At 36.4% G+C, this 21903-nt stretch overlaps 1 protein-coding gene across 6 annotated transcripts in view; it reads right to left on the reverse strand.

Annotated features, from left to right (window-relative positions):
* Positions 1 to 21903, reverse strand: part of HELZ (helicase with zinc finger) — a 160964-nt gene that overhangs the window by 7878 nt on the left and 131183 nt on the right. For all 6 annotated transcript variants that reach the window (XM_079131559.1, XM_079131563.1, XM_079131562.1 and 3 more), the window contains 2 exons: positions 21126 to 21642; positions 3001 to 3253 (listed from right to left, as the gene is read on the reverse strand). In XM_079131559.1, the coding sequence (XP_078987685.1) occupies positions 3001 to 3253; positions 21126 to 21642 (770 nt within the window). The remainder of the gene's footprint in view (positions 1 to 3000; positions 3254 to 21125; positions 21643 to 21903) is intronic.

Consider the following 21903-nt stretch of genomic DNA (forward strand, 5'->3'; position numbering starts at 1 on the left):
AAAAAAAAAAAAAGGCAGCTATAAGCTGTCACATTTCCTATCATCTGCCTGACTCTCAAGATCTTTCTCTGATTCCATCATTTCTAACCTGTGCCGTCCACAAAACCACAGCTTTTGTTTTTATTCTTTATCAAAATTTAGATAGATAGATAGATAGATAGATAGATAGATAGATAGATAGATATAGACCTATAAGCTCAGTTATGTGGAGCCCACTCAAAGCTACTTAAACACACATGAAGAAGCAGAGCAATCTGAAGACTGATCCACAAAGGGCAGAAGAAAGGAGTAGGTATACAGAGGAAGCCACGGCGCTTGCCCAGGGAGGTCAGGATAATCACATCCAGTATCTGAGTTTTTACTAGAGGTCGGGCACCCTGTGCTGTGTACTTTACATAGATTATGTACATCTCTCAGAAAACCATCCAGGACTTCTCATGAATCCAGTTGGTCTTCCTGTACCTTAATGCCAAAGTCTTTGTACTTGAGCTAGACTGAGTTGGTTTGTTTCCTAAGGATGTAGCTCAACACAATTGCCAAAAGAGGGAGAATGGATATTTCCCTCTCTGGATCTACAGGTCTACAGATATTTAACAAGGCTGCTCTACCCTTGAATTCAAAATAAGTTTATAAAAAATAAAGAAAATGAAAAAAGAAACCCTGTTGCCCAGAATGGTAGCCCTAAAGTTCCAACTACCGGGGAGGCTGAGCCAGGAGGATCACTGGAGCACAGGAGTTCAGGGCCAGCCTGGCCACATAGTGAGACCCTCTCAAAACCAACCAACCAACCCTGCTAAGAATGCTTTACATATTTACATATATATATATATTTTTTTTTTTAAATCAACGGACCTTTATCTATTTATTTATTTATATGTGGTACTGAGATTCGAACCCAGTGCCTCACACATGCTAGGCTTTAACACTGAGCCACAACACAACCCAAGATTTCTTTTTCAAACCCACGCTACAGTGGTTCATTTTTTTCCTGAAACACTGGTAACACTTGATGGACACTACTTCACACCCAATATGACAAAGTTTTAAAAGCACTTTAATATCAGAAACAGTTGTCTGATATAAAACTAGAATTTGGAGTTAAGGTAAACATAATTCACTTTTAGTATTTCATTTAGACAATATACTAACTTAACAGTACTATTTAAAACTTTAAATTTTAAAAAAACTATTCAAGATTATTTTTAAAGGATTTAATATTTTCCTAGAACAGTGATCTCTTTTTAATTTAAAAGCAACATAATATAACTTTCTTCCAGTCCAAGAAACAAATCTCAAAACTCTTATGCGGTGAATATTTTCTGTCCAATGTACCACTACTACATTTTTCTAAAACAAACAAACAAAAAAACCCAAAAAACAAATGAACAAAAACTAATCAACAAAAAGTTGTGCTTCAGAATACTAGTGATTTTGAATTAATTTTTTTCATCTTTAACTAAGTATTACTTTCAGCTAAGAAATACTAAATTTATCTCCCAGTAATAAGAAAAGAAATCATTCTACATTTGCAGAAAAGACACAATAAATAACATGGGCTTCAGGCACCTGTTCAGGAACTTTCTACCCTATCAGCTCAGGTCAAATTTTTAATTGATTTTGGCCAAAAGCTGACCTAAAACTTAGGTGAAAAAAAGAAATGATGTTATTTTTAAATTCGTTATAATAAACAATACAATGAAAAAGTAACAAATTATCATCACTGATTTGTAACTGACATGTTTCTAGAAAATTCAAATATGCTAACATGAGTGTTATTTATATTGCACCTTAAGAATGACTAAGCAACCCCAGGCGAAATACAGCCGCTTACACATAGAAAGTATTGATGAATGTTGAAAGATTAAAATGACAATGTCTCCTGCCAGGAAACAAAAGTAAAATCTTTCACATTTTTGCCCTACCATGACCATTGTTCTAAAAATATGCTTGTATTGCACAAACTCAAAAATGGGTCAGTTACAGAAACAATGGATTCACATTCTAAAGACGAATGAAATTAATTTTGAATACAAAGCTTGATGCTACCAGAGCAGAAATTCACTACACAAAGATCTCAGACTTGTTCACAAAGATCAGTGTCTGCGGCCTACAAAGAGAACATTGGAGAACTCCGGTAACAGTTTCTTTATGTTCAATATAATTAAAGGGGGCGGGGGCAGGACAGAGGAAAGATGGAACAGCAGTCCTGTTCCAAAGTCAAAGAGGAAGGCTTCAGACCTTCCAGGCACGGTTCCAGTGCTCAGAACCTTCTCCACTCCAGGCCTCTGCGTGGGTGTGTGGCTCACACGCAGGATTTCTAAACCCAGCTGTGGCCACCCCATCATACAGCACACTCTCCACACCTTGCTGACAACCAACCCTTAAAACTGCTATCCACCTAGCCGACTGCCACCCTTACACCTGATGGAACAAAACAAAACAAACCTCCCAAAACAGAAAACAGACTTTTCCCAAGCAAAGGTAGTTCTAACTATTTAGAATTACATTTTAAGTTCCTTTGCTTCTTTTATTCAATAGCAGGTCAAAATAATTAGTTTCTAAACAAGGTTATATCTGCTAACCTTCCAGACTATAAAAAAAATGGAATCAATCTATTCCTAAATTAATGTGTATGCCCAGGGCACAAGCTCTGAGCGCTGAGCACTGAATACTGTTCAAAGATAATAATGCACATGGGGCGTGGGTCCCTTCCAGACTCATCTCCTGCACCTTCATAACTCCCCAGCTTATTTCTCCTTAGAACTGGTAGCAAGCTGTGATTCCTCCTGTGCAGCACAAACCCTCCTAACTGGATCTTACTGCCTTTCTTCTAGTCAATCCACTGGCAGAGAATACAAATTGCTCTCCTCAAAATATTCTTTGTATGTTTGAAACCAGATTGATTTATTAATTTTCTTCTAAGAAAGCAAGCCTTGTAACTACCCAGGCACTGAGGAGTTAAAACCACTGCACTTTGGTGCCCCACCCACTCCGCCTTACCTATCAACTCTCTGGGTTGAGCTGTCCTGCTGGATCCATTGCACGGAATGTTCTGGTAGGGGGCCGATGAGGTGGCATTCGCCCAGGACTCCGGGGCTGAGAAGCTGAAAGAAGGTGGGTCGCCATGGTCCTGCAGCTCTTTACACGGCGCCAGGCTGTCTGGGGGAGCACTTCCTTCTTCAGAACAAGGCTGGACTGAGCTAGATGAGATTCTTCTTTGGTACAAGGGCCGACCAGGTCCTCTGGGTTCATACTACTCAAAGAAAAAGGACATTTCATAAGTCAGCACACCTCATTTCACACCCCTTCCTGTTTCAGGCCCACAGCAACCTTGCTTTAAGCAGAAAGTCTCAAGAATGTTCGCTTCTTGACCAAAAAAAGGGCAGTCTGAATGCTGGACATGGTGACAGCAGACCTGGGTTCAAAACTCAGCTCTGTCCTTTGAGGCAGGCCTGTGACAATGCATGCCTGATTTCTGATTCTGTTCTCTTATCTGTGAAACACAGGAGCTGAACTAGTTGTCTCCAGCTCTAAAAATCTATTCTAGGTATCAGCAGAGTAAGAGCGTGATGAAGAAGCACAGCTGTTCAAAGACGAAATGGGTGAAGTCGCCACAGATCAGCTGAAATGCAGCTTCTGGAACAAAGCCATCTGCTCCAGACTCGTCTCCTGGGCCTTCACAATCCCCAGCTTATCTCCCCTCAGACCCGGTGGCAACATGATTCCTCTGTCCAGCATAAGCACTTCTGACCGGACTTCACTGCATTTCTTCTGCTCATCGATTGACAGAGAATATTCATTGCTCAAAATATTCTTTACACGTCTGAAACCAGATTAATTTACGTATATATTCTGCTCTAAACTTCCTGAACTTGCATAACCCCAAATCCCTTACTCTGCAGACAGCTATTTTCCAGCCACCCTGAGGTTTCTGTAGTTACCTAAGCGCTCTCATTTGTTATTGCCTGGCTCTGATGGCCCTATGGGGTGTCAGCCCTAACAGCAAGGTTGTGAGGAATAGGGTGAGGCAGCAACCTCCACCTGGAGCCAGGCCAGCTGCCCAGGACTTCAGGTCCTTTGTGCAGTGTCACCCTGGGCAACGGACCTAACCTCTTGGGGACTTCCATCTGTAAAACCAATTACCCCTGGTTCCCACCTCTTGGGACTGTTGAGAGAATTAAATGAGTTAAGCACGCGTAGCGTTTAGACTCACTCCTGGCACATGAGCAGGGCTCCTGTTTCACTGTAACATAAAGATTACATGATCCATCTTAAATGACAGGATAAGAGCGGTTTGTGAGTCTCTCCCAATGATAATAAATTTCTCTTCAGCTTGTGGTCAGTTTTGATTCTGAGGAATCAATCTTTCACCATTTTTGCAGGTGGAGGTGGGATTAAAGAGAAGAGAGATGATAGGGCACAGTGATGGCAGGCAGGATGCTTTTTGGCAGGTAGACACCCTCAGGCCAATCAAATGGGGGAAACTGTGGGTAGAAGCACTGAGAGTCTAAGTGCAAGACCCACAAAACCACTAGGTACAAGTTGGGGAAGGGAGCGGGTGTGGACCAAGTGAAGGGCAGCAGAGAGCAATGCTGTCACGCGGAAGCCTGAGTGGCCAGGTCACCACATTTGCAGAGTCAGCCACGAATGAGGAAGGCGAGGGGTACCACTGCCACCTAGATCATTCCTTTCCTCATGTTTTTGTTGTTGTTGTTGTTGTTCTTCTTCTACCTCTTACTAGAACATCTAAATCCATCTTATTTTCTTTTTTTTTTTTAAATCCATCTTTGATTTTACTCTTTCTGAAAGGAAATGTTTTCAGTGGTCAAAATCGTTGTGAATTGATCCTGGTTTTTGAGAATATCAACCATCCTAATTAGTTTAGATAAATCAACTGTGAATGTGATCAGCACATCTGAATTCCATGATCTAGGTCATTAAATTAAGGTATAGGTAGAAAAGTCACCCCAGACTGCAATAGCTCCCAGTGTCTTTTTTATCAAGCTTTGTGATGAATTACGTTTTAAAATCACAAAGAAATATTTTTATTACTCTGCAGGGGGTTTAGTCCCATCACAAACTGCAGGGAATCATTCTCAAGTCTTTATGTGCATATATTAAAGTACAAAACTAATGCCAATATGGCAGGTTATAATAGTCTACTGGTGATAGACTAAGTATCGAATACTAACTACTCTCATATGATTTCACCTATGAATTTTATAAATCCCTTTTCTTTAAATAACAAACATACATAAACCAGCAGTATAAACAATGGATGGGTATATGAACCATTTCCTCATTTCTTAAATGAGGAAAATTAAAACTCAGAAAGAAACAGAGGCTGATATAAGACAATATTCAATCAAACATTGCAGAAAATGTCTATCATTTGTATCTGCCAAACCAAGAACCCCAAATCACTCCACTGAAATGTACAGCGGGATCTGAAAACAAACTGTGTAACATTATCTGCAATGGTTCCAAAGCAGCTATGACAGAGATGAATGTCTAGGTGAAATATGAAATTCAATTCCAAATCACATTATGAAAATAACTGATCCTTTATATGAGAAAGAGAGCTGAAACTTGAACTTTTAGTGTCTTTTAAATTAGATAAATATAGTGAATATATACGCACACACGTGTGTGCGCGCGAGCGCACGCATGCATGAAGGTCTACCAGTGTTGTCTATTTTATACAATATAGAGTAAATCCATGAAAAAGTTGATTTGCTATAATGGAATCTGTCCTTGAGGTTAAGATGAGTACAGGTAAAAAAATTTTGAAGGCAAATGAATAAAATGGTTTATATATCAAATAAATGACATTTGGCAGTTTAGTAGTTGTTTAAACATACAGGTCCCTACAGACTTTTGTCAGAGTCACGCCTCAGTATTTGAGTGTTCTCTGAGTTATTTGCAGCTGGGCTTTTGTATTTTGGTTTCCAATTGCATGCTGCCAATACATAGAAATAAGATTGATTTTGGGGTGATCTTGTTAAACTCAGATTAATTGTGGGATTTTTTTGTTGTTGTTTGTTTTTGTTTTTTGGAAGATTCCTTGGGTTTTTTTCTGTAGTGACATTCATGTCATCTGTGATTAGGGATAGTTTTATTTATTCCTTCCCAATCCCTATGCCTTTATTTTCCTGCCTGATTGCACTGGCTACGATTTCCAGCAGAATATTGTAGAAATGTTGAGAGCAGATGCCTTGCCTTCTTTTTTCTTCTTTTTTTGGTTTTTAACTTTTTTTTTTTTTTTTTTGGGGGGGGGTAACTAGGGATTGAACCCAGGGGTACTCCACAACCAAACTACATCCCCAGCCCTTTTTATTTTATTTTGAGACAGGGTCGTGCTAAGTTGACAAGGCTGGCCTTGAACTTGTGATCTTCCTGCCTATCTCCCGAGTAGCTGGGATTATAGGCGTACACCACTATACCTGGCATTGCTTGGTAATTTCTCATTAACATATGATATCTTTTCATGTCATGAAAACACTTTTATAGCACTGTATTTAATGGCTGCTATTTTCTTCAGTTACTTAACTGTATCTATTTAATTTTCCCAAGATTTGAAGAAGAAATTCTTGACCATATAACACTCCTCTGGGCCTATTATTTCAGTTTGAATCCCCATAATAGTATCATTTTATGTTTAACATGCTATAGTTTAGTACAGGGGTACAGAGAAACCTCAAGGAAAAAACCAGGATGGAAGGAGAAGGGATATCATAAATTTGAAAAACAATCCAAATTACAAGCCAGATGATGTGATACATAAGCTGTAGTTTGCAACAGTAACATCTATGGGTTTATGTAATACACTCTGTTTAAAAGCATCAATAACTTATAAAAAATATTTTTTAAAAGCATGATTCTGAGTTAATAGTGGAGACTGGGCCAAGACTCCACTAAAATAATAAAAGATATACAAGAATCAAGATCCTGAGAATGGCCATCGACAGAGGACATACTTTTGGAACCAGGGAGACTCAAAGGAAGAACAGCACCTATGGAAGAATAGTGGTACCACTACAACCCAAGAAAGGAATCTGCATGCCCTGCACAATTCCATAAAGTCTCAGGCCTCAGAAACACCAGCCACAGTGGAAGTGAGATCAGGTGATTGACTGGAGGTCTGTACAGCTGGTCTCACATTACACTCCTCACAGAGACCACAGTGGAACACAGCCAGTCAGGTACAAACAATACGGACAGCAAGTAAGGAGACAGATAAACCAAAATCCAAGAGTGAAAGGCTTCAGAGAGAGTCAAACACCAAAAAGTGCTCAGGGAAAGACCTGTCTGTTAAAGTCTTGTGACAGACACAAACTTCCAAGTTGCTTTCCAGTAAGGCTTTTTGGTGACATGGATAATCAAGGGCTACCAGACACTGAAGGGTGTCTCTAGCACAAAAGATGGTCCCAGATAAATAGGAAAAAAGGGAGGCCCAGCAAGAAGTAATAATGATGCTCAAAAAAATTGTTATTTCCAAAATATTGTTTTAGTTTTACTAAAAATATAGAACAACAACAAACCCTCTAACTGGTAGTCACAGAAAAGACACTGCATTCATAAAACATAAACGCAATGTTATGAAAAAGGAAAAATCTAAGAATAAAAGAACACGTGAAAATCTTTCATTTGAGGGTACAAATATAAAATGAAAGGGAAGGGCTTAAAATCAAGGAAATCTTTCCCCCAAGAAGTAGGAAAAATTACAAGGATATCAAAATATGATAGGCCAAAAAAAGGGGGAGAGACTTGGAAAATCCAGGAGGTCCAAAATTTTATCAACAGAAGTGTGAGAAAGTCAGAGGCAAAAGAAACGGTTAAAAAGAATCATCAAAGAAACAACAATGTCACGTAGCTGAAGGAGAGCAGTTGCTCTCTAGAGCAATGCTGTTCAAGGACCTTTCTGCAACAATGGAGATATTCCTTCTCTGGTGCTGTTCAATAAGGCAGCGCCTGGCCAGGGGCCATGGGGCAACAGAAGTGAGCCTGAACTAACATGAACTGAAATTAGAATTTTAATTAGAACTGAAATGCTAATCTTAAAAGTCATTTAATGTAAGTCTAAATAAGAATATAATTACCAAATTTATGTCAAATCTTATTTCATTTCCAGTAATATCTAATCTAACAGGAATTCCTTCTAGGTTCTACCCACAAAGTAAATCCTGCATTTATTTGCTTCTCATCATTTCCACTGTTCACCATGACCCAGGCCCATGCCACCATTACCAGTTGCCTAGGTAACTATGACATTTTTCACTATTTCTTTTACATTTTTTAAATTATTATTTTTACAATAAATTGCATTATCTTAACAGAATTTTAGAAGCAACTTTAATGTCACATTATGTTCATAAAATATAAAAGCAAATTCTTACCTTAAAAAAGCTATAGCACTTTTTTTTTTCTTAAAAGAAACACATACTGAAAAAAATGTGACTTAGCAGCAAAGTGCACTAAAATCAATAGTTCTAAATAAAGATGATGTGAAGCATCTCACAGGTAAGGCACTTATAATTTGCAAATAGTATTTTCCTACCAGGCAATATTATTTTCCCACATCCAAATACAAGGTAATAGAAGAGATACTAAAACAAAGGCAAAGTTAAGAGAATTTATCAGATTCACTGCTGTGACATTTTGAACTACCTTGAATCTATCTGGTTCTTGTTTACTCTTCTTGAATATAAAACAATCCAAATATCAATTACAGAGCAAGACATCTCTTACAATGAGAAACTGCCAGTTTGGGTAGGAAATAAAATAGTTCACAGTGAAAGTTTACCCTCCTACTCCTATGTGCTTTCTCCTGAAGGATCATAATTACCATAATTAAATAACATTTTCAACTTTTGAAAAAAATATAATACCAGAAAATTTTTCGTTTTATTCTTTTTTTTTTTAGAGACTGCATTTTGATTCATTGTACACAAATGGGGTACAACTTTTCATTTCTATGATTGTATACCCTGGAGATTCACACCATTTGTGTAACCATACATGTATATATAGGGTAGATATATTTGTCTCATTCCACTCTCTTTTCTTCCCCCACCCCCCTCACCTCCTCTCTTTTCCCTCTACACAATCCAATGCTCCTCCATTCTTCCCTTACACCCTCCCCCGTTTTATTCTTAAAGAATATTGCATAATTGTTTATGGTCAATTTTCTGATATTTGAGAGCTCAAAATTCATCATTTGAGCAGTCAAACATTTAATAGTTAGAAATGGATATATTTCAAAGATTAAGAATACTAGAATGAACCCTGTTCTCCCTCAGTTTATGCAGCTGAAGATGTCATTCTTTGCTCCCAAGAACACTGGCTCTCCCCTAACATCTTCTGTGTAACTGTAATCCTTCCTCATTTTCCAGGAATAAACCCTGCTTTTCATGTGAAAATGTGAAGAGCAGGATAATGCTCCAGAAAGAGAATGGCACTGAAGTCAGGGGTCTCCACTCTAGGGTAATCAATTAACATGTGAGTCCTTGGCCATCTTTGCATCCTCATCTCCTTTTAAAAACAGGGAGCTAAATAAAATGATCTTTAAGGCCCCAACTAGTTCCAAAGTTCCAAGATTTATTTTAAAGTCCTCAAGAAATCAAAATCTTTGTCAATGAAAATATATTTTAACTGTTATTAAAATCTCCAAACATGATCTATGATCAACTTGAATAACCATCAATTTGGGCTGGGAATGCAGCTCAGGGGTAGATCGCTTGCCTAGCACACTCAGGCCCTGGGTTTAACTCCCAGCACTGAAAAAAAATTTTTTTTCTAATAAAAATAAATAAATAAAATGATGTGTTGTGTATGATGCTAAAATAATCCTAGTGTAGTAGATAATCCAAGCCTATTTAAGTGATTTAAATTCATAGAGCATGCTAACCAACTGAAACAGAGTGCATTGTGGGCGCTGAGCTTCAAGTTTCAGATCCTTCCCCTCAAGAGGGAAATCTTGCATGTTGAAAGACAAGGGCTCCCAAATGAAACTGTAGGAAAAGATCTCTAGGATGGCAAGAAAAACACTCCTGAGAGAGAAGATATTTTATATCTCCATCAACGCTTCAGACCTGTGAGCCCCTAACCTGTTCAAATATATAAGCTACACTTTTCTTCCCTTTTCTTATTTCTTGACCTTTATCTTTTTTCTTGTTGCTTTTGCCCAGTTCTAAGTGTTTTCATGAAACCTCTATTTCTTCTATAAACATCACCCATCCATCAGACAGTTCCTTTAATATGAGCTGGTAACCCTACTGGTGACTGAGGCTCAGGTTTCATTTTAGAGTCCTCAGGTCTCATATGATTTCTTACAGGCTTGTCCTACTTCATGAGAAGTGCTCAGTTCTGGGTTCAGTAGCAACTCCATATATGTTTGTATGTTTATAAAAATCCTTTGTGTTGAATTGTGAAATCATTATGTTATTAAACATATGATCAATATTTCTAATACTTCTTTCTAAGTATAGAACTGAAATGCTAATTTTAAAAGTCATTTAACATAAGTCTAAATAAGAACATAATTACCAAATTTATGTATAAATTTCTATTGCTAAAGATAATTGCCAGTTAAAGTAAAAATTCCTAATTTGCTTACCACGCTAAGACATATGCATGAGTTTAGCAAGTCATTTCATATGTATGTAGATAAATAAATAACTGAGGGAAAGGTCATAATATTAATTCAGGCTCTATTTATAATTATGCCATCAAAGCTAATCACCAAGGAAGAGCTAAACACTCTAGTAGAAATTCCAAGTCACATTAACTATGGTGCCAGAAACTTTAATTAGAATAGAACAACTCATTTAAATGATTAGCTTTGATAGCTTAAGCAAGCGCAGAGGTCTAATTTATTTATTGGTCAATCACTGTCTGTTATATGTATTCAATGGCACATCAGACATCACACATTAATGATCTCTCTGAGAAGGCAGCAGTACCTGGCTTTATAACTCAAGTCACAAGCTATCAGTGTCCCCTGATAATCAGCCAAGATTATGATCTTCAAACTATATTTGTGTAATACTTTACTCCATAATAAGGAACTTGGAGGAGTAGGGATGATTAGACAATAGTAGTGAAATCAAAACTTACCAACTAACTTCAAAAACAGAGTTGTTTGAAGGGAAAAATAAAAATTGAATACATGGTTCAAAAGTGTCCTTACTCAAAAGCCAAGCCTGAAATAAGAAATACATCACAGAGGCATATGCGGTTGTAAGTAGATGATGACTTACTGAAAGCTGATCAAAATGAGTAACTTTTAATTAAGCGTGTCCCTGTTTTTTGCAGTGCTGGCAGAACCTCACTCATGCTAGGCAAGCACTCTACCACTGAACCACAGTCCTAACCCACAGTCCATTTTTCTTCTAAGGCCATCCCAATAATACCAACACTGCAACACAAAAATGTACAGCCTACTAAGCTAATTTGACTGTTACAGTAACACTTTAAAAAAAAGAATTTTCCTATGGGAGAGCATGGTGAGGTAGTGCTGAGAATTGAACTAAGGGCCTTGAAAATTCCAAGCAAGAGCTCTAGCACTGAGTTATACCCCCAGCCTCCATTTGCTGCTTTTAGTCAAACTATTTCATAGTGAAGCATAGTTCTTTTTATTTTTATATATTTGATGTATTTTTTGTGATGCTAGGATTAAATCCAGCACTTTGTGCATGCCAGAAAAGTGCATCTACTATTGAGCTGTACCCCTAACCTGTTTGTTTTTATTTCATTTTGAGACAGGGTCTTGCTAAATTGCCCAACCTGGCCCCAAGCTTGCGATTCTTCTGCCTCAGCCTCTCAAGCAGCTAGGAGGCATACCTTAAATGGCGTAAACTTTACTTTGTGCCAATTACCAACACTATTGATTCTTGTTAAATAAAAGGTTTTTTTTTTTTTTTTTTAATTTGGCAAACTATGTCCACTTAAGAAAAAAATGATATGTCTCTCAAGATAAAATCACTGAAAAGTATAATGGAAAAATGGTCCCATTCATAACAATCAACAAGAAACAAAACACAAAAATCACCCTAAGAGTATCAGAAAGACTCAAGACTTAAGTAAAGATGGTACAGATTTTATTAAGAGAAGCTTTCAAAAAATGAAGAAGTGAGAGAGGAAGGGAGAAAGAAAAAAACACTGAAGATTGTACCATTTCCTAAATAAAAAATTTAAAATATTTGTAAAGATAGAATCCCAACGAATTTAAGTTGCACATTTAATGTAATTCAAGTAACACCTAAGGGTTTATAGGTGGGAAAGGAGAAGGAAGAGTTCATAAAGATATTCTAAATTTTTCGCTAGTAGAAAAACCAAAGAAAGACTTTCCTCCCCAGCCACTCTCCCATATAAACTGGAAAGAAAAGCAGGTAGCCAGGCAGACTTCACCCTATCCCTTGGTTTGTAGTGTCCATTAGAACACTATGAAGTCTCAAAAAGTACGAGTGTAAATCTGGGCTGGGGTTGCAGCTCAGTGGTAGAGCGCTTGCCTAGCATGTGTGAGGCTCTGGGTTCAATTCTCAGCACCACATACAAATAAATAAATAAAGGTTCACCAACAACTAATAAAAATATTTTTTAAAAAAAGAGTGTAAATCTTATACGAAACATACAGATAGACGAAGAATAACAAAGTGGAAACTGAGCTCAGGACAGTATGTGCTAACACACATTCAGCTTACTCCACGGTTACTATGCAAAGTCAAAGAGCTCATATACAAAAACTACCCTTGAAAAATCCTTAATCGTGGCAAAATTACTAAAAATTGAGTCTCTAAGGAAACTCAGAAGCTAAAATTGACTTCTACTGCTTCTCTGAATTTTGCCTTTCTTTCACTGCCCCATCAACAGCAATTAGTTGAAAGGCAAGTATGATAGGGCTATTATAAAGAATATAGTGTTTGATAAGAAAGCTACTTCTATTTAGTGATAACGTTGTAATTTAATAAAGGCATGAGGACAACTGGGTAAATAATTGGAGATGAATAAAATCATAACCCCACACTTAAACTAGCACTTGAAATCAAATTGTAGCACTTTGTTAATCCACTGCCAATCTAGAATGCTCTGCAGTGTGCCCCAAAGTTGCCCAAGTAGCCAAGGCTGCAGCTTTCATTGCATTTAGGGCAAGGAAGGAAACACATGAAGTTAACCCTTAATCATCAGAATGAGAATACTCTAAAAACTGAAAGTAACATAGCAAAAAATGCTATAGAACAGGACCGGATGCCCTTCAGGGGGCCCTGACTTAGTGGAAAGATGTGATGGAGTGGTGTTTAAAAAAAAAAAATTCTTTCAAACTTCCCCAAGTAGTTCCCTTCCATTAACTGATCACATGTTCATATCTATGAATGCTAGGAAAGGCTAAATGTTATGGCAGCTTTTTATAGTGAAATTTAATAATTTTTCTAACGTCTACATTTTGCTTGCTGACCATGTATTTCATTTATCAAAAGAAAATAAAAATTAATATATTAAAAAAAACTAATGAAACAAAATATGAAGAAAACCATCTCCATTCAAGTTAACCATTAAGCTCACCTCTAGATATTTTTATCCCATATGTGATTAATCTACCAAGGTTTCTGGCAATAAGAATTCATAGTTGGGAGGGAAGTAAGACAGTTCTCTGTATTGCTAATGTTAAAGAAATTATCAAAACAAGTAACATTTTGTTATATGGTGTTTGTGAGAACAAAGACCATTCATTCTGTGAAATGATTCATGCAAAATCATTTTAAACACACACAAGTTATCCTAACATACCAAAAATGTCAAAATCTGCAATGTGGTAAAAAAATATTTTCCTTGTAAAATAATATTTTCAGAGTTCATGTTAGTCATCGTTTGTGAATCTTGTGCGTCAAAATAAAGGTAATCAAATGTTTTTCCAGAGCAAAAGAACTCCATGACAATTGAAGATACTTATTTATATGCTCACAACAACATGAAAATACCAAATATTGAGAGCACCAGGGTACAAAGAACTTATAATTCCAAAAATAAGGAATTTTAAAGATCAATAAGTAGATTATTTAGTATAAAGTATTATACAGTAAAGTACAAAATTTTATAAATAATTTGGCACATGGTTCCACCTATGTGTTATGGAGCTCACTTAGCAGGTTAAGACATCACAGTGTCAACAAAGATGGTAGAGTAAGGAACTCCAAAGTCTATGCTTCCATAAATGCAATGATAATCCTGGCAAAGGTATCAAACAATCTGTGGGGACTACAGGAAACTAAAAGCTTGCAGTGACAAATGAAACGGTTAATGAAGATAAAAAAGGGAATTTAATAAGAATAGCAAGGCTCCTGGGAATTTAATTTATTCTAGTCCTGTCCTCTGTTTTCCATCTCAGAGGCAGCCTTGAAAATAAGACCCTGCACGAGTTCCAGAGGGAGCAAAATGGGTCTCATTCTAGACTTGTATCATGGCTCTCTAGAAGCCAAGAGCAAAAGGTCCGCCTCATCCTGTCTAACTCGAAACTCCATCAGTGCTGAAAGGGCCATATTAAACACCATTACAGTGGGTAAATATTTTAGTTGCTGCTGTAATGAACTGGATTACAGTTGGATTAAAAAAAAAAGTTTGGAAGAAAGTCTGGGGAATGAGATGTTTAGGGAACAAGATCTTTGAAAAGCTCTGATGTGCTCCTGGGAATCTAGACTACTACACAGATGCTGGGCATATGCTCAGGAAAGGCCTGAAAGAGTCATTAATTCTCACCTCTGGCTGATGTTGAAGTTCCTGGAAACAAGAGGTGAAGGCTAAGGCAGAGGTATAAGCTGACTAGCTGAGTGTTGAAAGTGTGCTCAAACACACACACACATACACACACACAAATACCTGTGCAAAACCTGAAAGGTGTTTTTGGTTCACTTAAGAAAATCTCTATGCAACAATTAGCTGACCATCAAGCTAACAGAATAAAGACTTCAGAGACCACACATGACAAACAGACTTCAAAAATTAAATCAGAACAATCAATGAACAACAACAACAACAAAAATCACAATTGTAACAAACCCTGGGAAGGGAGAATATACTTTTCAGAGTCACCATATTATATAAAATGTCCAGTTATCATCAGAAAGCTATGGGGCATGCAAACAAAAAAGAAAGTGTGGCTAAAGGGGCAAATAATTGCTCAAAAGCATGAATGCAATCAGATACTGATCTTGAGGAAGTCCTGATATTGGACTTACTACATAATACTCTCAATTAGCTATTTTAAGTATGTTCAAAGAACTAAAGAAACCACATGTATGAAACTAAAGGAGGGCTGGGGATGTAGCTCAATAGTAGAGCACTTGCCTAACAGAGGCGAAGCCCTGGGTTGGAGCCCTGGCATCACCAAAAAACAAAGACAAAAACAATTAAAGGGAGCTATGAGAATGATGTCTCACTAAAAAGAGAATACCATTGAAGGACAGGAATTAAAATAAGCAATCAAACCGAAACCGTGGAGTTGAAAAAGTACAACTGAAGTGAAAATTTTACCAAAGGGGTTCAACAGCAGATTTAAACAGGAAGAAAAAAGAATCAGCAAACTGAAAGACTGGTCAATTGACACTGACTAGCCTGAGAAAAAGAAAAAGAAGGAAACAACATGAATAGAGCTGAGACCTGTGAGACACCATCAAGCAAACCAACATTCAATAATGAGAAGCCCAGAAGGAGAGAAATTATCAGAAAGAACATCAAAACATACCCATCCTGATAAAAGACATTAATACGTCTACTTACATCTAAGAAGGTCAGTGAACTTCAAGTAGAACACATATATAAGGATTCACAGTGACACATCATAAACGGTTGAAAGTTAAAGAGATCATCTTGAAAGCAATAAGAAGCAGCTACTTATGTACAAGGAATCACCAGTAAGATGAACAGCTGATTTCTCATCAGAAACCAGCAAGACCAGAAGGCAGTGGGTCAACCTATTCAAAGCACTAAATAAACTGTCCGTCAATTCTATATCTAGCAAAACTATCCTTCAAATATGGAAGTGAAGCTAGAACATTCTCAGATAAATAAAAATTCAGAGTTCTTTACTAATAGACCTACCCATCAAGAAATGGTAAGACATTTATAATACCTTCAGGCTGAAATGAAAGGCCATTAGACAGCACTTAAATCCACACAAAAATATAAAAGACAATGGAAAAGGTAACTACAAAGGTTAAATATAAAAGTCAATATATTTTTGGTTTGTAATTCCTCTTTTTTTCCTATGTAATTTGAAACACTAATGCGTAAACAATAATTACAAATCTACATTGATGGGGACCACTGTATAAATAATAATAATAATAATTTATGACAATAATAGCATAAAGAGGAAGAGAACAGAGGTATACAGGAATAAAGTTTTTGTTTACTATTAAAATTAAGTTGGTACTAAGGGCAGAGGGCTTAGTTCTACAGTAGGGTGCATGTTTAGTGTGTACAAGACCTGAGGTTCAATTATCAGTGCGCAAGCACACACACACACACACACACACACACACACCTGGGGTTCAATTATCAGTGCGTAAGCACACACACACACACACACACACACACACACACACACACAAATTGGTATTAATTGGAACTAGTTTGTTACAAATGAAAATATTTACCCCAAGCCAACTACTAATATTATAAAAACACATACTACAGGAAAAGAGAAGAGTGTTACAAGGGTACAATAGAATACATTTAACACAAAAGAGAGTTATGAAGGAAATGCAGAACAAAAAGATGTTAAGGTATATAGAAAATAAATATAAAAATGTCAGGAGTCCTTTTTATCAGTAATTACATTAAATTTAAATGATCAAATTCTAAAATTTAAAGACAGAAATTGGTAGAATGGGGAAAAAAATACACAATCCACCCAAATGCTATTTATAACACATTCACTTATAATTCAATCACATAAACAGGCTGAAAGTAAAAGGATGGAAAAAAACATTCTATGCAAACAATAACCAAAAGACAGCAGGGGTCGCTATACTAGTATCAGAAAAGAGTATACTTGAAGACAAAAACTGTTGAAAGAGAAAGGATAATTGGAAAATCATAAAGTCAGTTCATCAAGAAGATAAAAACAACTCTAACCACAGAGGCCCCAAAATACATTAAGAATAAACAGAATTAAGGGGAAAATAAGAGAGATCAACATAAAACTTGGAAGTTTTTAATACTGTACTCCTAGATCAAAAGGAAATAAAAATTCTGAACACTCTATAGACCAAATGGGCCTCATGTATCTATGAATATGCCACCCAACAAGAGCAAAATGGCATTCTAAAGTACACCCGAGACATTCTCCAAGAGAGAGGACCACATGTTAGGCAACAAAAAAGACTCAATAAATTTTTTAAAAAACTGAAATTATACAGAGAGCATTGTCAAATCACAATCAAATGAAACTAGAAATCAACAGCTGGAGGAAATTTGGAATGCTCACTCTAGATATTCTTGCTTTTTTCTAATTTTCCCAGGCTGAAATGAAAAATAAAAAGAAATAATTGTACTGGAGAGGTTGTATGTAGCCAGGACAATTAGGTAAAAACAAGAAAGTTATGAGAGTGACTCTTAAGAGTTCAGGAACACTGTAGAGATGTAATCAATATAAACCAAACATACTCATAAACACAAATAAACAATCAAAAAATGAGATTAGGAAAACAATTACATTTATAATATGAAAAAGTATAAAACACTTAGGAATAAATTTAATAAAAGAAGTCAAAGATTTATACTTGGAAAATCAGAAACCACTGCTGAAGGAAATTTTTAAAAGACCTAAATAAATGGGAAGATGTCCCATGTTCAGATCCTAGAAAACCTAATGTTGCTAAGAGGGCAATACCTAAAACTCATATGAAAAAAGAACCCAGAGTAAGTAAAACAAACTTCTCATTATAAAACTTAGAACAACGTTACAGACAAAAGACAGTGTAAAATGCTAAGGTATAAAAGACTGGTACAGGCTGTGGCCAGGGCTCAGTGGTAAAGAGCTTGTCTGGACCTGTGAGGCACTGGGTTCAAGTCTCAGCACCACATAAAAACAAGTAAGTAAAGATCATGTCCATCTACAACTAATATTTTAAAAAATAAAAGACTGGCACAGGAACAGACAACAGATCAATTTCATATAGAACTGAAAGCCCAGAAATATACTCGCTATCTGTGGTCCACTCATTTTTTTGGTAATGGCCCACTGATTTTGATAATGTTGCCAAGATCACTCAATAGGAAAAGGGGAGTCTTTTTAACAAATGGTGCTGAGAAAACTGGATAACCACATGCAAAAGAATAAATTCAACATCTGCATAACACAACATGCAAAAATTAACTCAAAATGAATCAAAGAACTAAGCATATAAAAGGTAAAATTACAAAACTCTGAGAAGAAAATGTAGAAGTAAATCTTTGTGATACTGGACTAGACAATTTCTTAGATATGATATCAAAAGCACAAATAACCACAGAAAACACCAATTTATCTATGTCCAAATTAAAAATTTTTGTTCATCAAAGGACACTATAAAAAGTGAAAAGATAAACTACAGAGCAGGACAAATAACTGCAGAGTAGGATAAATAACTACAAATCATATGTGAGTTAATTTAGGATCTAATATCCAGAATATATGAAAAACTATTACAACTGAATAACAAAAATATAACCATTTACTAAGATGGCTGAAGGATTTCAATGCACATTTCTCCAAAGAAAATATACAGATGACTAATAAGTACACAAAAAGAGGTTCCACATCATTAGTCATTATAAAACTGTGAATCAAAACTACAATGAGAAACCACTTCACATTCAACAGGGTGGCTGTAACAGTAATTTTTTAGAAGTATGCACACCAGACACAGTAGCACATGCCTATAATCCCAGTGGGTTGGGAGGCTGAGGCAGGAAGATTGAAAACTCAAAGCCAGCCTCAGTAACTAGTGAGACCCTGTCTCAAAATACAAAGTAAAAAGGGCTAGGGACATGGCTCAGTGGTTAGGTGCCACTGGGTTTAATTCCTAGTATCAAAAAGGTATAAGTATATGGAGCAGAGAAATGAGAATCCCCACACATTGCTGGTGAGAACATAAAATGGTGCAAAGAACTGTGAAAAAGTTTAGCAGTTCCTCAAAAACTTAAACATATGACCCAGGAATTATATTCTTAGATACACACTCAAGCAGTTCCTACTAGATACACTCCTACACACCCAAGACAACTGAAAATATGCTTTCACACAAAAATTTGTTCACGAATGGTCTTAGTGGCATTATTCATAACAGCCAAAAAATGGAAACAATCCAAATGTCCATCAACCGATGAAAAAATTGTGACAAAGCCATAGAATGGAAAATTATTCATCCATAAAAAGGAATGAAATAGCGATACATTCAAAATGATGCATTTTGAAAACCAGACACAAAATGTTACAGATTATATGATTCCATTGATATGAAATGTCTCCATGGAGACAAAGTAAATTAGTGGTTGTAGGGAATGGGAGAGGAGAGAATGGAATGTGCTACTTTAATGGGTACAGGATTTCTTTCAGGGGCAATGAAATACTCTGGAATTGGATAGTGGTAATGGTCATGCAATACAGTAAATATGGTAAAAACCCACTAAATTGTATGCTTTATGATGTTTAAAATGGTTTAAGTTATATGAATTTCATCATAGATAAATAGAACATCACTAACTGAAAATTATATAACTGCCCAGTTATAATGCCATTCCATTTTAATTTGAAATAATGCCAGATATGTGTTAAATTTTTGTAAAGTATAGTTCCAAAATATTTTCACAATAAATACATATGCAGCTTTAGTATGCTACAACTTACTTCTGAAGCCAAAGATACAATTAAATTGCTTGTTTGTTTTTGGCACTGAGGACTGAACCCAAGGGTGCTTTACCACTGAGCTATACCCCAGTCCTCATTATTATTTTTTTATTTTGAGGCAGGGCCTCACAAAGTTGCTGAGGTTGGTCTCAAACTTGTGGTCCTCCTGTTTCAGCCTGTGGAATTGCTGGGATCACAGGCATGTGCCACCATGACTGGCACAATTAAGTTATTTTAATGACAGTTATTACACAGAATGAGTACATCAATATTGGAACAATCTGAACCTATTATTTGCCAAATCCTTCAAGTAAGATACAGAACTTTCCCTATGAAACTGACTTTTTAATCAGCATCTATAGCAGAGAATTTATAAAATGTTTATCAAATATTTGAAATGGCTTTAAAAATCAGTCAAGAACTGCCAAAATGAAGCTGATTTTTTTTCATCTATCAATATTAGAAATGTTTGTCCTGTTTTAAGTAGGTATCTATGATTGATAATAACCACAATCAGCTTTACACATTCTTTTCTTTAATCAATACAAGGTTATTGGGAAGAACTAGATAAAATTTTTATAGTCTACACCATGTAGTATCATTTTGGAAGTTTTATAACCTAAATTACTAAATTTTTTTCATATCACTAAAGGTCCATAAAGATGTTATTTTGGAATGTGTAGGTATTTTAAGATAAAAATTCAGTTTACCCAAAATTCTTAGTATGTTAAACACCTGCAAATTCCCACATCTGGGAATCAGTCTCTCATTGGGCATCTACCACTTTGGTTTAATCCAAAACACCAGGACATGTGACAGGAAAAAGAGAATTGTCACTTGGAACTGGCCACTGGCTGAAAAGTCAACATCTTTGGGAAACACTAATTAACAGAGCTAACTTAAAAAGTTAAATTAAAAAAAAAAAGAATCACTAAAAACAACTTCCTCAGGATAAAAAGGACAAAGCAACTTGAATATTAGAGTGCTCAGGTATCAAATGTCCCAAAACAGTAATAAAAGATTCTCAAGGGGCTTCATGTTTCAACAACAGTAATCACTACAGAATCTGAAATATCACAAGAGGGTAGAAATTAAAATAATTTTCAAGAAAGAATTATCTTTAAAAGACTTAAATTCAACAAGATCTGGCGGTTCCTATTATCGTATCAATATGTTGGTATTGTTCACAATCAAGTAATCCCAACATGAAAAAAAGTAAAAGAAGAAGAAAGACATTTACCTCTTCTAAGCTCGGGAGCGAAGAAGAAGATACTGTTCGAGATGACAAGGGGTGAAATGGCTCTTGACCGACAGCATGTTGGTGATTCTGTATTTGTACAAAAGGGTTCTGTGGTGGCCTGGGAGGCAATGGAGGTAGGCCATAGGGAAAGCCTGGCCCTATTAAGTGATTCTGTTGCAAGTTAGCAAAAGTCCATGCTCCATCAGGTGCCAGGTATTTCAAGGGAGGAGGGGCAAGGTGTTCAGATGGCAACGAGAAGGGTGAACTGAATATCTGGGGAGGAAGGCGCTGCGGAAATGCTGGGTTGTTGGCTACTTCAATGTCTCTGCTGTTGTCGTTAAAGTTAGAAAAGTGGCTACTGTGGTCTGTACTGGATGGGGGAGACGGGACTGCTGGTGGGCTTCTAGCCTGAACTTGTCTATATTGCAAAAGTCTTGATTGAGGTGGTGGCATTTCAGCTAGTTCTCGAGTTTCACTTTGATCACGATGAGACAGCTCTCTGATTAAGTCTTGAAACCTATATAAAGATGATGAAACATGAATAGCAAATAAAGGACAGGTTCCATTAAGAAGAGCTTAGTCAACTACGTGGATAATTTTACAAATCAAATCATAATACTTCATTAGAACCAGCACTAAGTAATCTCAAATATAAGCATTAACACTCAGAAGACACTAACTATGCCAAGAACCTGGCTGGTAATTAATTCCTTTCCCCTTTGTATTAAAAGTATCAGTTCCTTGCCTCCACTTTATAACTGGAAGTTATAAAAGATGG

Source organism: Sciurus vulgaris (genome assembly GCF_902686455.1).
Source record: "Sciurus vulgaris genome assembly, chromosome: 3".
NCBI lineage: Eukaryota > Metazoa > Chordata > Mammalia > Rodentia > Sciuridae > Sciurus > Sciurus vulgaris.